The 15,063-nt window shown below is 33.0% G+C and overlaps 2 protein-coding genes across 2 annotated transcripts; both read left to right on the top strand.

Moving 5' to 3' along the window:
• Positions 1-878: 878 nt before the first annotated feature.
• On the top strand, positions 879-4,931 carry LOC110736335 (protein transport protein Sec61 subunit alpha-like). The gene is made up of 7 exons (XM_021916537.1): positions 879-1,023; positions 1,783-2,162; positions 2,616-2,843; positions 2,933-3,287; positions 3,370-3,494; positions 3,586-3,721; positions 4,480-4,931. The coding sequence occupies exons 2-7, from the start codon at positions 1,819-1,821 to the stop codon at positions 4,717-4,719; spliced, it is 1,428 nt and encodes a 475-aa protein (XP_021772229.1). The 5' UTR covers positions 879-1,023; positions 1,783-1,818; the 3' UTR covers positions 4,720-4,931.
• Positions 4,932-12,480: 7,549 nt separating this feature from the next.
• LOC110736323 (protein GRAVITROPIC IN THE LIGHT 1-like) lies at positions 12,481-14,842 on the top strand. The gene has a single exon (XM_021916527.1). The coding sequence runs from the start codon at positions 13,151-13,153 to the stop codon at positions 14,537-14,539; it is 1,389 nt and encodes a 462-aa protein (XP_021772219.1). The 5' UTR covers positions 12,481-13,150; the 3' UTR covers positions 14,540-14,842.
• Positions 14,843-15,063: the final 221 nt, after the last annotated feature.

Raw genomic sequence — 15,063 nt, 5'->3', positions numbered from 1 at the left:
AAAAAAAATTCCTCTTCTTACCGTCCATTAAAAAAAATCCACTTCTCCAATACAAGCTAACAAGCATTTGTCACACAAACTACAAATGCACAAATTCTTATGTGTCAAAACGTAATTGGATGAATCACGTGGCATAGCATCACTTTCACGACTAACCTTTCCACAACTCTCTCCCAAATATCATAGACCCCACAGGCCCATACCACTCAAATACTTTAATTATATTTTCTTTTATTATCCACTAATACGGAAAATATTTTTATTACATTATTAATTTTTTTTTTTTGAAAATTAGCATCCAATTTTGACTTCTTCCACCCTCTTACTTTTATTCACGTGTGACTAAAATTGAAAAAAGACAACTTGATTTTTTTTTTAAAACCAAATTCTATTAGATGGGTGAAAATTATATATCCGTATTAGTGTACTCCATAAATTAGATATAAAGTTATCCTATCTCTATACATAAAAATACCCGTAAAAATCACTTAAAATAAGTAAAGATAATTATATTATCTTTTATAAAAAAAATATTCCTTATAAACACCATTTAATGAATATTGTAATAAAATCTTAACGTATTGCTCGTACAGGATTTATAACTTATTCCAAAGTAGGTGTAAAACAATAACTCGATAAGTAATTAAAATAAGATAAAAATTGGCCTAAAGTAAATAAATATACACCAAATGTAGAATATACAAGTATGAGTTTATTAATAAAAATTTTAAAAATATAGAATATATGAGATTACGAGTAATTAAAGACCTTATGACTTTGAGGAAAAAAAAATACAGAGTCCTATATTTTAGGAAATACTAATAAAAAAAGATAAAACAAAAATAAAGTTGTATTACTCCGTATTTTATTTAATTATTACTTTCAAATAAAAAAAATACTCCGTAATAGTTGAAGCAAAGTAGAAATCCAAAACTTTCTGTATATTTACTCCTACTCCCCGTCCTCCTTCTCCCATAGTCTCCGCGTCACTTTCTCTCTCCTCCATCGAGCTTCTGTAGATCTGTGAGTTTCTCTCTCTAACTTCGACCCAACTTTCATCATTCTTTTTATCTGATGATGGTGAATTTCATTTGTAGCTCTTTTAATGGCGATTTGTTTAAGCTTCCTGATTTTCAGATCTGCTGCGATTTCATTATTTGTTTGTTTTGCATGTATCAGATTTGTTATTTGTAGTACTTTGCATTTGTAATTTCTGCGTTATTTTGGTTTAAAGATCTCAATTAGTTGGAAATGTTGATTTTTGTTGCGTAATTAGGGTTGTTTAGAGCTCGATGATTCCGATGTATGAATGATTTGTAATTATTTTGAGATTTTCCCGATTTGGAGCTGTTGATTTGTGCGATTTAGGTTTTTTTTGGCAGTCCGTCGATTATCGATTGCGATTCTTGAAATTTGTTAGATGATTTGGTTTTTCTTCTTCTGAATTTTTTGATATAAATAGTAATAATAGTGGTTGCGTGTAATTTAAATTGAAATGGCTTTTGACAGGTTGATTGTGATTTGTTGGATCAAGTTTTCCTTATATATGATAACGTATGAAACTTTAATTAGTAAGATTGATTGCATGTTACGTTTGATTAGTTAGAATGGTGATTTTAGCTTGATTACGAAAATTTTGTGGCAGATTCTTAAGAATTGTGATACATTGGATCAATTTGTTATTTTTCTAGAATTAATAGTCGTAGTAAATGTTGCTTAATCAACTTAGATTATATACAAAAGGTGACTTTGGTGGCTAATTTATTGAATTGATTTTGACAGGTTGTAAGAATTGTGGTTAATTAAGTAGTTTTGAGAATGGGAGGAGGATTCAGAGTATTGCATTTGGTGCGGCCGTTTCTGTCGTTTCTTCCTGAGGTGCAAACGGCAGACAGGAAGGTGCCCTTTAGAGAAAAGGTCATCTACACTGTTATCTCGTTGTTTATATTTCTGGTATGCAGTCAGCTTCCGCTTTATGGAATTCACTCCACAACCGGAGCTGATCCATTTTATTGGATGCGTGTCATCCTTGCTTCCAACCGTGGAACTGTCATGGAACTTGGTATCACCCCCATTGTCACATCTGGGTTGGTGATGCAACTCTTGGCTGGGTCTAAGATTATTGAAGTTGACAACAATGTCCGAGAGGACCGTGCACTTTTGTAAGTATTATAATGTGCTTTTGTGCCCTTTTGTTGAATGCTCTGGTTTGTGTCTGGTTATTTTAGAAATCTCAAGTTTCATATTAATCATTGATTTGTTTATAAAATGGGAACCTGTGTTAGGCTGAACTTGAAGGGTGGAAATTTTTGTGTGTGTGATCAAGACAGTTCAGCAAGAATATGTTGTTTATTTTGCAAATGTTATTGCATGAGCTTCCTTTATCTTGATTGCAGTAGTTTTGCGGCTTTTTTTCTTCTTCTTTAGTTGTATAGTATACTTACAGCAGGAATGTCGTATTTTTGTTATAATACAATAAGCTTTAGCTGCATGAGCTCTTAGGTTGGATGAATTGTGTATTTTAGTTGTAAGTTATGTTTCTTTTTTTTTTTTTTTTCCTTGGTGTAGTACTTGATATTAATTTCTAATTTTTATAATGCTTTAATTAATCTTAGGAATGGTGCACAAAAATTGTTGGGTATTCTGATTGCTGTTGGTGAGGCTGTAGCATATGTTCTTTCTGGGATGTATGGAAGTGTTGGACAGCTTGGTGTTGGCAACGCAATCCTTATCATTCTTCAACTATGCTTTGCTGGAATTATTGTGATCTGTCTTGATGAACTTCTTCAGAAGGGATATGGTTTAGGCTCTGGGATTTCACTTTTCATTGCTACCAACATCTGGTGAGCTTCAATCTTTATTGGTTTGTGGTATGCTATCCCTTGAAGGTGTAGTGTATTTTGGCTATAACATTTTGTTTCTTGGTTTGTAGTGAGAACATCATCTGGAAAGCATTCAGCCCAACCACCATCAATGCTGGCCGTGGAGCCGAGTTTGAGGGTGCTGTCATTGCTTTGTTCCACCTCTTAATTACCAGAACTGACAAAGTTAGGGCTCTTCGAGAGGCATTTTATAGGCAGAACCTTCCCAATGTAACCAACTTGCTTGCAACTGTCCTGGTCTTCCTTATTGTCATATACTTCCAAGGATTCCGAGTTGTTTTGCCTGTGCGGTCAAAGAATGCACGTGGCCAACAAGGATCATATCCCATCAAGTTGTTTTACACCTCCAACATGCCCATCATTCTTCAATCTGCTCTTGTGTCCAACCTTTACTTCATCTCACAGGTACTGGAGTAGCATTTGATTATGTTCTCACTGGTTACCTTATGCTTTATTTCTAGTTTTTAATGTTTGGAGATTTGTGCAGTTGCTGTACAGGAAATACAGCGGAAACTTCTTTGTGAATTTGTTGGGAAAGTGGAAGGAATCTGAATATGGTAGTCAGTCAATCCCAGTTGGTGGACTCGCTTACTATGTCACTGCCCCAGCCAGGTGTGTATCACTCCCAGTTTAGTTTAACTAGTTTCTTGTCCACCAGTAGTTTTATTAAAAGTTTCTCATTATTCACGTGTTGAATTTGCAGCTTGGCAGACATGGCAGCACACCCTTTCCATGCTCTGTTCTATATAATTTTCATGCTTTCTGCTTGTGCTCTATTCTCAAAGACATGGATTGAGGTTTCTGGATCATCTGCTAGAGATGTGGCTAAGCAGCTCAAGGTAACAATAATAACTTGTGTCATTTGTTTCTTGATTTGCTGTTCATTTATTTTGTTCGTTATCCATAGCAGTATTCCTCTTTTTTATGAAGAGAGAGGGGGGGGATGGTAATTTTGATTCCCCTTTTTCTATCTTTTGAAAATCACTTATTTTGCCTTTGTCTTGCCGTTTCATTCACATCCTTGAATGTTGTGGTAGGATAGATCACAAATCTTTTTTTTTGGTTGGATGATAATATCATATTGGAGCAGGGACAAAGCTACACAACTTTGTACCAAATATTATGCTTCCTCCCTGTTTGAAAAATAGTTTTGCCTACTACATGTGTCTAGATTAACTTAAGTTATAGGTCAGATAATTATTTATGTTAAACTTACCTGCTATTGTTGAAGTTGTATGCTAGAGTAGATCATGGTGGAGCAGTGTCTAAGTATGTCTTTCCAATATCTTGTTTTTCAGAGGATTTGGGAAATATGTCATGGCTTTGTCCATTTAAGATATTTATGGCATTGTAAAATCTATTGTCTTGTTCTGGCTGTTAGAGTTGTGTGCCTACCATTCTGAAGGGATTATAGTCTCTTAAGTAGTTTAGGATACTTCAGTTTTATTATTAGCTTTCTGTAAAGCTTATACAGAGAGCTGATTCTTCAAAGCATCTGGTTGGTTGCTAGATGATCTCGTGATATTTTCTGATAATAAGATTTATTCTAGTATTTTTCAACATTATTGTTATTAATACGAGTTTTGTGACTTTACAGGAACAAGGTATGGTTATGCCTGGACACCGTGATTCAAACTTGCAGAAGGAACTCAACCGTTACATTCCCACTGCTGCCGCCTTTGCAGGAATCTGCATTGGTGCATTGACAGTTTTGGCAGATTTCATGGGTGCCATTGGATCAGGAACTGGAATTTTGCTGGCAGTGACCATCATTTACCAGTACTTTGAGACATTCGAGAAGGAAAGAGCAAGCGAACTTGGATTCCTTGGGCTCTGAGCACCTAGTCACAATTTTGGCGAATTTGAGGGAATGGAATTAGGTGATCCAATGTTAGAAAAATCCCAACAGTAGTCTTACCCTTCCCCAAGATTCTCTACGCTTAGTACATTTGTTTTTTCTCTTGTCAACATAACTTACATTTAATAGAATACAGTTCAATGCTAATTTAAATGTTTTTGATCAGGAATGAAATTTTACTTGCTAGGTCATTAGTTGTTACAACTAGTCAAGTTATTGTAGAATCAGTAGTTGATTTTGCAGATTTGCTACTGATGGGCATTCATTGTAAAACATAGTTAAAAAGGTCCTGGCTCTGTTATGCATTATTAGTAGTCAAGTCAAAAAAAATTCAATCTTAGCCTTCCTAATGTCTAGACCTGGTTATTGGGTGGGGTTAGTCTAGGGATGGCAATGGGTTGGGCTCGAAGCGGAATATGCTAAATCCGACGGTTCGGAGGCTAAATCTGACTCAGACATCCGGCTCCGAGACTCTGACTCCGATTTCAATATCCGACCTCCGACTTTGATCCGACCAAACCCAACTTCAAGTTTTTTTTTCCGGATATTCAATATAATTTGAGAAATTGGGCTATTTGGTCCTTTGCAACCCATACCCACTGCCACAGCTACCCATACCTAATTCTACGATCCATCGGAGTCAGAGTCGGATAACTGTTGGAGTTGCACATTTGTCGGAGTCGGATTTTTTTCTCAGATTTTTTATAGGATCCGACTTCGACCCTCCTCCGACTCGGAGTCGGATTATTTTAACGGAGTTGGATTCAGATTACTTTTTTCTCGGATTCAGAGCGGATTATTTTCCTCAGATCGGGCCGGAGTAGGGTCGGATCCGAACTGAATTGCCATCCCTAGTTAGGTCTTATTCAACCAAAGCGGGTTGGGTAGATGTGGATCGTTGGTTGATAATAGGTCGCCATAGTGACAATAGTGAGTACATGTGAATTATAAATTATAAGAAATACGTAGCATACGTAATTTTTGTATGTTAGCTGTTTTCTCATCTTTACTCCCTCTGTCCCTTTTTAGAGCTTGTTTGGTTGACAATATAAAATGGAAAAGTGAAAAATCATGGAAATTGGCAAATTGGATACTTGTTTGGTTGACACAAGAAAAGCAAAAATGGAGAAAGTTGGAATTCATGAGAATTTAGCTTTTTCAGAAAACATAGGAAGTTAATTACCAAGGTTTCCCTTGGTCAATCAAAACTCATGGGAATTTTAACTTCCCATTATCATAACTAAACAACTTTGCGAACTTCCTAGAAATTTCATGAGGAAAGTAATTTTGCATGAAATACAACTTCATACGGGAATTTATTTTCCTTGACAACCAAACGGGCAAACGAGGCCTTAATTTGCACAATGGATTCACCCTTTTTTTTTGAGTTATTTAAGGCAAATGGTGTACCAAACCCTTTACTTATTGGGTTATCATGTCCAATAACTAGACTAGAGACCGAATTTGCAAGTGAATACTACTGCAATTAGAGGTGGGTAATGGGAAATATAGTTCATTATTTCAGGCTTGATTTGGTTCATATTTGGTTCAACATCTTTCGATTTGGGTTTGATCAAGGCCAGGCCTAGTAAAATTTGGGTCCATTGTTAACGAATACTAATTATTAAGGGAATTGCCAAACCTTTCAATGGAGTTGACAAATGTGGTAAGATTATCTACTTTAATTCGTATTTTATCCACAAAGGTCCATGACTTTCGCTTTGACTAAATCACCCTTCATTTCTAATCATATACTTTCTCTATTCTTTTTTACTTGACCTGATTCTTTTATCATGTTTATCAATACAAAATTTTAACGATCAATAACTTTAATTCTCCATAAGCAAAAATTATAAAAGTTATATATTATGATAGTACTTATTGAGACGAATACAAAAAGATCCCACATAAATATGTTTTTCTTACATATTATTCATAAAAGACGGTCAAATGGAGGGTAGCGAATAGTGTAAAAGGTAAAGTGTGTCAAGTAAAAAAAAAACAGAGAAAGTAATATATACTACCTCCGTTAAATATTAGTTGTAACTTTGGGGTATTATTTATGAGATATATAATATTCCAAAGTTGCAACTAATATTTAATGGAGATAGTATAATTCTTGATTTTTTAACTGTCAAAATTATATTAGCAGAAATCCTTAGGGAAAGAAGAGCAAGCAAAGTAGTTGATTTTGCAGTTAATTGCTAAGAATTCTAATGAACAAAGGTTTTAACAAAACAAATCTTGACTTAAATTTGACCTAGGGGTGCAGCACAACCTATCACGAATAATGCACGACACGGCCATGGGGTAGGCACATTACAAGGTGGTATTGTGCGTATCTGGCCATGGACTAGCTAGGCTTGGGCCATGTTTCTTTGGAGAAATACTACACAGCCCAACACTATAAAATGGGCTCAATTTTAATATATGTAGTATTACCTCCGTTACAGACTAGTTGTAACTTTTGGTTATTATTTTTGAGACACAAAATATTCTAAAGTTACAACTAATATGTAATAAAGTAGTAGTTAATATGATTGATGAAAATTTTTAAATTTGTATGAACCCTAGCTATGTAACTAATAAATCAAAACTAATTCTAGTGTCAAAAATATTTTCCTCTCAGTTTACTTGGTCTCTTAAACATTTTCCTCCACTATCTCCCTCGTACTTTCGTTCTTCACATTTAGGTCGTGATTTGGGGATACAATATTTTTGTTCTTCATCATGTAAAAAATTTAAAAGTATTTGTTCTATCATTTACAATATTGTCCACCCAAATCCACACACCCATACTTTTTACGCTTCAATTCGTGTGCTCAATCCTAAGAGAGAGGACGATAATTTGAAATGAAAGTAAATTTTTGGTAAATTTCCAATTTAGTGCCTATTGTTTCAATGATTCCACTTTGTTGTTATTTTCATACATTGTTTCACTTCGATGTCATACGAGAATGATTGACTTCATTATGAAGCATTGAATTTTACATTTTACTTTGATGCCATAAGATATCTAATGCAAATTTTCATAAATATAATATATAGTAAATTTCATTAGTCCTTGCTATGTCACAAAAAATGATCACAGAGTTGTTAGTCACTCACAAAATCAATGTTAGACGCAACAATCTAAAAAATTTTCTAGACATACTAAAGAATATTGTACCCTAAAAAGGTTATGTTTAGTAGATCAATTCTTATAGGTCACCTTGGCCATAACGTCCAAAACACTATCTAGTGATTCAACTCATCATAAAAAGTTAATTCTTCATTCATGATCAATCACTACTTTGCATGCAACAACAAAAAGGATAATAATCTTAATTTAAGCTAATTTTATACGTAAAAAACCTTTGATTGGGAGTGTAATCATTGTTACGCGTACTAATTAATAGAACAATTTATTGGAGAAGAAATGATGCGTGCATGCAATTCTATGTATTACAGGTCAATGCCCTATTGGCGTGCAATTTAAGTGTATAATAATTAATAACAATAATACAAATAATCTATATATATATATGTATTACAGGTCAATGCCCTGAAAATCATAGCTTTTTTGTAGCATTAGCATGCATTTTATTGCGTCTAATTTGAGAAACAAAATCATTGTTTTTAAAGTAGATAAGAATAATACAAGATTATGTACTGTTTTTATTATATGCATTATTTTTGAATTTCTTCTTGACCTACCTAATTAGAAATTCCTTTTGTCTGATGATGGAATTGACTTGACCTTGGTTGGCTTGGTTGTTGATCTTTCCCAACATAGTAATTATTCAATCTCTAAGGGTTGACAAACTTTTATTTTATTCAATTATATTTAGGTAGGTAGTCCTCCTCGCCGTCTTGTTATTTTGTTCATTAATTTTTGATTGTGTGCCCGATTTATGTGAAAATTAATTTTTCATAGTTGTTTATAATTTATGAGAAATATATAAGAAATTATCATCGTAGGCCTGTTTTGTCTACACTAAAAGAATTTAATTTTAATGTCTTATATTTTATTGATCAATTTTGAGGTTACATGGGGTGGGGTGGGGTGGGGTTAGGTTTTTAAATTCTCAAGTTTAACGAAAAGGTATTATTATTATTATTATTATTATTATTATTATTATTATTATTATTAAAGTTTTACTTCTTTCAATTCGTCTTTCTACTTCCACCTAAACAAATACGAACTATTTAAGATTGTACTTGATCTATTTTTCATGAATAGTCTATTTTCCCATTATATTAGTATTCACCTAAAGAAGCACCACTTATTATTTCATCAACCACACATACTTAGCTCTCCTTTTTATACTCTGCAATGATTAAAGCTTAGTTCCACGACTTTAAGTTTATGTGATAAATTTTCACTAATATTTATATCATTCTCACTAGATCGAGGCACTTTGAGGTGGTGATTCTATCTCTTATTTACTTATTACATATCTAATTCATTTCGGATCGGTCAACTATTACCACTTCTACATAGAGACTCTTAATAGGCCATTAGGTATATATGAATGAAGGCTACATGCCCCAATGAGCAACACCTTAATTTTCCTCCCCACCAATGTTTCCGCGCTACTAAGAAACAAAATAGTGTTGCACGTAATAAACACATTGTAATTATAGCAAAGTGAGGGATTCTTGGAAAGATGAGCCGAAGGAGGTTCATCGTTCTCATGAAGTCTGTGGCATACAATTATTGAGAAAGATAGCTATAAGTAGAGTGCATGGTGATCTTAGTATCTCATGATGAGCAGACAAGTTGGCCAATTGAGAGCAAACAATTATACATGGTAATTAAGTATATTTGGTTGAGTGTTAGACAAGAGTTGAGTAATTAATTACACTTCTACAATAATAGAATTGCACTTATTATTAATGGCTAAGTTTTGATAGCAGGCCGGGATAAGTTATTTTGCTAACAAAATTTCTTACATTATGGCTATGTGTTGACTATTTTTTACCACCTCCGTTTTTTTTAGTTGACACGTTTTAACCTTAGTACTATTCACTCACTCTTCTTTGATCGTGTTTGGTTCTTTATGTGTAATGAAAATTATAGTCGTGTGGGATCTTGTTAGATTCGTCACAATATATATTTTCAAAATATCACCAATATATATTTTTTAAAATATCAACTTTTTATAATTTTTATTTATCAGTAATTAAATACATTAATGATTGAAGTTGTGTATTGGCAAATGTGAGTATGTAACTAAAGAAACGTGTTAACTAAAAAGAACGACGGAAGTATTTGTTTGTTTTTTTTTTTTATTTAAGATTTTTTATTTGTATTTTAAAGGAATTGAGAGCATCGAGGACTAAGGTTAATTATTTTCTTTTTATCTTAAATCATACATTGAAACAATAAGCTTCTAAAAGATTTTTTTGTCTTCAACAAAATAAATAAATAAATAAAACTTCTAAAAGTTTTTAATATTTGGACAATCTCTACAAGTTCTCAATTTGTGTTCAGTAATTAAAATAATCCTTTTAACCCGTCAAAGAATTTAGAATAATAGATTCATCTAAATTCAAATAAACATAAATACTTTTATGGACTTTATATTCTTACAAAAATATTTTCTCCATTCGCGTAAATAATAATCACATTTGCTTAACTTTTGTCACAATAATTATTCTTTGTTATATATATTTTTCTCCGCACTCTTCCCAATCTCTACTACATCATTATATTGATGAGGGGTTATACATTGAAATCAAACAATTTGATTTGCTTTGCCCTTGGGGCAATGACGCAACTAATACTTTATTCTATATGATCTCTACATATTAGAAAATTTGACAACTTTTTTTTTTAACGCTTTTCAAATTGCTTACGTGACCGTGGGGAATATAGAGTTTGAAGTTAAGTAAATGTTTATATGGTTTGATACATATCATTAATTGGGAGCAAAAGCAATTATTCAACTAGTTGTATAATTGAGTGTTAGACAAGAATAGTCATTGCATATCAGCAAAAGATAGCACTCGATGTGTAAGTAATGTTAGCAGGATTAATTAATTATTAAATTAGTTAGTAAACAAATCCCAGTCAAATTGAATTTAATTTAAAAAAATTCAAGCTATATATAGGCAGAGATTTAGGATTGATTAGGACTTAAGAGTAAAGGGATTTGGTGAAATAAATAGTGAAGGTTACACTTTAGTATTACTTACTCCTCTAATCCTCTTTAGTCTTACTAAAGCACTTGATCTTGCATTAGTAGCCGGCCTTCATGTTTTTGTTCATGACAAACATATATATTGCTTTTTTATACTGTTCTTTTGTCTAGACAAATTGATTATATAATTTGATTAAGAAATATGTATAGCCCTTTAATTAATGTACTTTAATAATCTTAAGTAATATATTACTCAAAGATCATGTAACTACTAAGTCCCATCATGTCATTATGTTACATTCACTATCATATAGGGTCTTCCTATCTTAACGAATACAGAATACTCTGTATATTGCATGTAACAAACTTTTCTTTTTTTTTTTTTTTTTTTTTTTTTACTGGTTAAGACGTATTGAACTAAGAATTAAACCCCTATGTGTTAATATGTAATGTACTAGCATAATACGAAGTATGTTACTAATAATAATTATTGTAAAATAGTTAAACCTGTAATAATATATAGGCAAATTAAACCGCAAACCCCACCCACTATAAATTTATCATATACTACTTCACTGTTATATTATATTATACTCATCATAAGCCAACTATGTAACGTTACCCTTACATTCATTTATAATATACCACAAGTCCACAATGTAACCCTTCACTAACATACAGGGACCTTTGTTCTATCTTAACAACAATAATTCGTAACATTAAATTTGTCTATATCTTGAATTAAATTAATTTATTAGCAAAGAAGGCATGAAATGAATTGTGTAGGAGCAAGATGAATTACGGTATGAGAGTCATATAAGAAGCTAAATAATAAGTGGCAGCTTCAGATTGATGTTATGTACTTATCTTTGGACTCACTCTCACTTTTTCACATGTTTACTCTGCTATTTCTTATTCTCATTGCACCCCAGCAACTCAACAAACGGCTGCTGCAGTTGCAAATTATTGAACTTATATTTTATATATTGGTATGCTACTCTTAGATATCATTATTTCTGATGTTATATGTTTTAGATTTCCTCATACTCTGATATTCATAGGCTTATAAGTTTTTATTATTCATAAATGTATTTATGTAACATGTATGGATATTATTGTTGTAATTTAATTCGTCTACTCATCACATCAATGCTTTTTCTTTAATTATCTTAGCATGTGAACAAACAAAATATCTTAAGAAATTATCGCAAAATTCAAGAGTTGAATTATGGTCGATCACTGCCTTGAAAATAAAATACGCCACCGTATATTTGATTTTCTAGTGATGAACACCTCCCAAGTTTAGCAACAAAAGGAAACAAGAAAAGCCACACTAATAGACCAACCAACTAGTAAAAAGCGACTGATCAGGTCCGAAGTGAGATAGTATTCTAAATATAAAATAAGATGCATGTATGAATTATATAATAGTAAAAGCTGGCGAGTTATTGTAAGAAGTATACTAATTAACTATTTTGAAACAGGAAAAATGAACTTAATCAAAATAATGTACAGCGGAATGAGCGAATATACTTAATTATCGACATATCAATCAACTAAACGTATCTCAAGACACTAAATCTATCTTTATCTATTAACTACCAAACACAACTGTTACTTAATTATACCATAGAGTAGGTTTACAATCAAACTTGTAGTATAGTTAAAGCTATAAAAAGACAATAGCCCATGAAACATTAGCATGGTAATTAGGTAAAGAAAAGCTTAGAAGGAAAGTCATTAGATAATCAACAACTTGGTTTGTGTTTCCCTTTTTTTTTCTTTTGGATTAACTTGCATGAACCATGATCCATCATCCAACCTAGTGTACCAGACCAATTGGGCCCTCCATCCATAATCAAATCCTTCTTCTACTACTTTGTATTCTACTAACAAATTAAAATACCCAAAAAAAATAAAAATAAAAAATAAAAAATAATTTAAAATTTTTAAAAAAATTTAAAAATAAATTCCAAAAGTCATAAAAGACGACTCATAATTTCACATATATTCTCTTATACATAACCATTCCCCACCTTTCTTTTTGTTTCCCGCCCTTTAAACACAACTTTTATTTTGGCACCTTCATTTCCGGTATAATCTGAAAAACACACCCAAAATAAAGGTCAAAAATCACTCACTTTGATTGATTTTGCTTCTCTTTACTCTTCACTAAATCATTGTATTTTTTTTTTCCCATTTTTTGTAACGAAAACTTTGTAAAATTCCTAATGTTTTACACAATTTTCTCTATCCAAAGATAAAAATAGCAACCCAAATTATATATGGATTGCATCAAACAACCTTCATCTAATGAATCAACAAGAAGCAAAATTTCGAAAACATTTTCGAAATGTATACACCCTCAAACCCCATCAAGATTTCCTCCAAACCCAAAACTTAGAACCCTTTCTGAGGAGCTTAACATTAGTCTAAAAGACTTTAAATCCGAACCGAAATTGACCCGAGCCAAATCCCAGAGATCGAACTCTGGTAATCTTGCACAACAAGAGCAAGCAGCTAGAAATAAAGCCGCTAAAGAAGCTCTGGTTGCGAAGCTCTTTGCTAGTTTGTCGTCGCTTAAAGCTGCTTATGCTGAGCTACAAAGTGCACAGTTTCCTTACAACAATGATGCTATACAATCAGCTGATGAGGCTTTAGTAAGCGAGTTAACTGTATTATCTGAGCTAAAACAGAGGTATTTGAACAAGAAATTAGATCTTCCACCACCCCATGTTACCAACTTATTGGCAGAGATTCAAGAACAACAAAGCAACATCAAAACATACGAGATCACAATGAAGCAATTGGAGTGGAAAATGGAACAAAAAGACTCCGAAATTGCCTCGTTAAGGAAGAAACTAGAAGATACAACAAGGACAAACAAATCACTGGAAAAGCGCTTGAATTCAAGTGGGGTTTTATTCCCTCTTCCGAATAACACCCCACTTAACGAATTAAATCAGTGTCACTTCATTCGAGTTCTTCATTTTGTTCTAAGGTCATTGAGGCATTTCGTCAAACAGTTGGTGCGCGAAATGGAAGTAAAGAACTGGGACATCGATTTGGCAGCGAAAGCAATCGAACCAAACGCCAAGTTCGCCAAATCAAAGCATACAATATTTGCATTCGAATCGTACGTTTCCCAGGTAATGTTTGACGGGTTTAATCATCATACTTTTTACCTCCCAGATGAGGGGACCAAACAACCCTTAAAACCCCAGATTTTCTTCGAAAATTTCAGAAAACTTCAATCTTTAACACCATCTCAGATTTTTACACAAAACCCAAGATACCCTTTTGCGAAATTTTGTAGAGGGAAGTATCTAAAGTTGATGCATCCAAAAATGGAGTGTTCATTTTTCGGAAATTTAGATCAAAGAAAAGTTGTAAGTTCAGGAGCATTTCCGGCAACAGAATTCTTCTCTCTCTTCGCTGAGATGGCGCGAAGAGTGTGGCTGCTTCATTGCTTGGCGTTCAGCTTCGATCCGCCGGCGGTAGCTTTTCAGGTGAGGAAAAATTGTCGTTTTTCAGAGGTTTACATGGAAAGTGTCGCCGGAGAAGATGACGTCATCTCCGGCGATGTGACGGCGGCGTTCACGGTGGTTCCTGGGTTTAAAATTGGTAAAACGGTGGTTCAGAGTGTCGTCTATCTTTCTCCAGCAAAGCGATAAGGTACTTGCGCCGTGTAATTTTTATTTATTTTAGGGATCTTTATTATCATGGGTAGGTAAATGTATAAAAAAAAAAAAATTAATGGAAGGAAAAAAAGGGAAGAAAATTGCTAAATTTGGCATAATTAGTTGTTTACCAATTTTTGCAAATAAATATGATTAATTATTAATGTGGTAGTAGCAAGGCAAGTAGCAACAGTCCAATTTAAATTAGTTTGAATTGGTTGGCATAGTTGTGTAATGTTTAAAGTGTACAGTATTTCTAGTATTATTAGAAAGAATGTGGTGGTATTTACTGCATCATTTTTATAATTTTAGTAATAAATTTTAGTTAAATATCTCCTACATTTACCCTTGATTTTAAATTTTCGTCTTTGGAATTTAGCGTGAAGTAAACGAGTACAATATTAGTATTACGCAAAATGTAATCTACAAAGTGAAACTTGCACTTTATTTGCACCTCATAATCTAAACAGTGGCTCAGATAATTTGTCCGCTTATTGCTGAGAGCCTGAGACAACATA

Source organism: Chenopodium quinoa, unplaced genomic scaffold (genome assembly GCF_001683475.1).
Source record: "Chenopodium quinoa cultivar QQ74 unplaced genomic scaffold, ASM168347v1, whole genome shotgun sequence".
NCBI lineage: Eukaryota > Viridiplantae > Streptophyta > Magnoliopsida > Caryophyllales > Amaranthaceae > Chenopodium > Chenopodium quinoa.
This window is presented reverse-complemented; position numbering and strand designations above follow the sequence as displayed.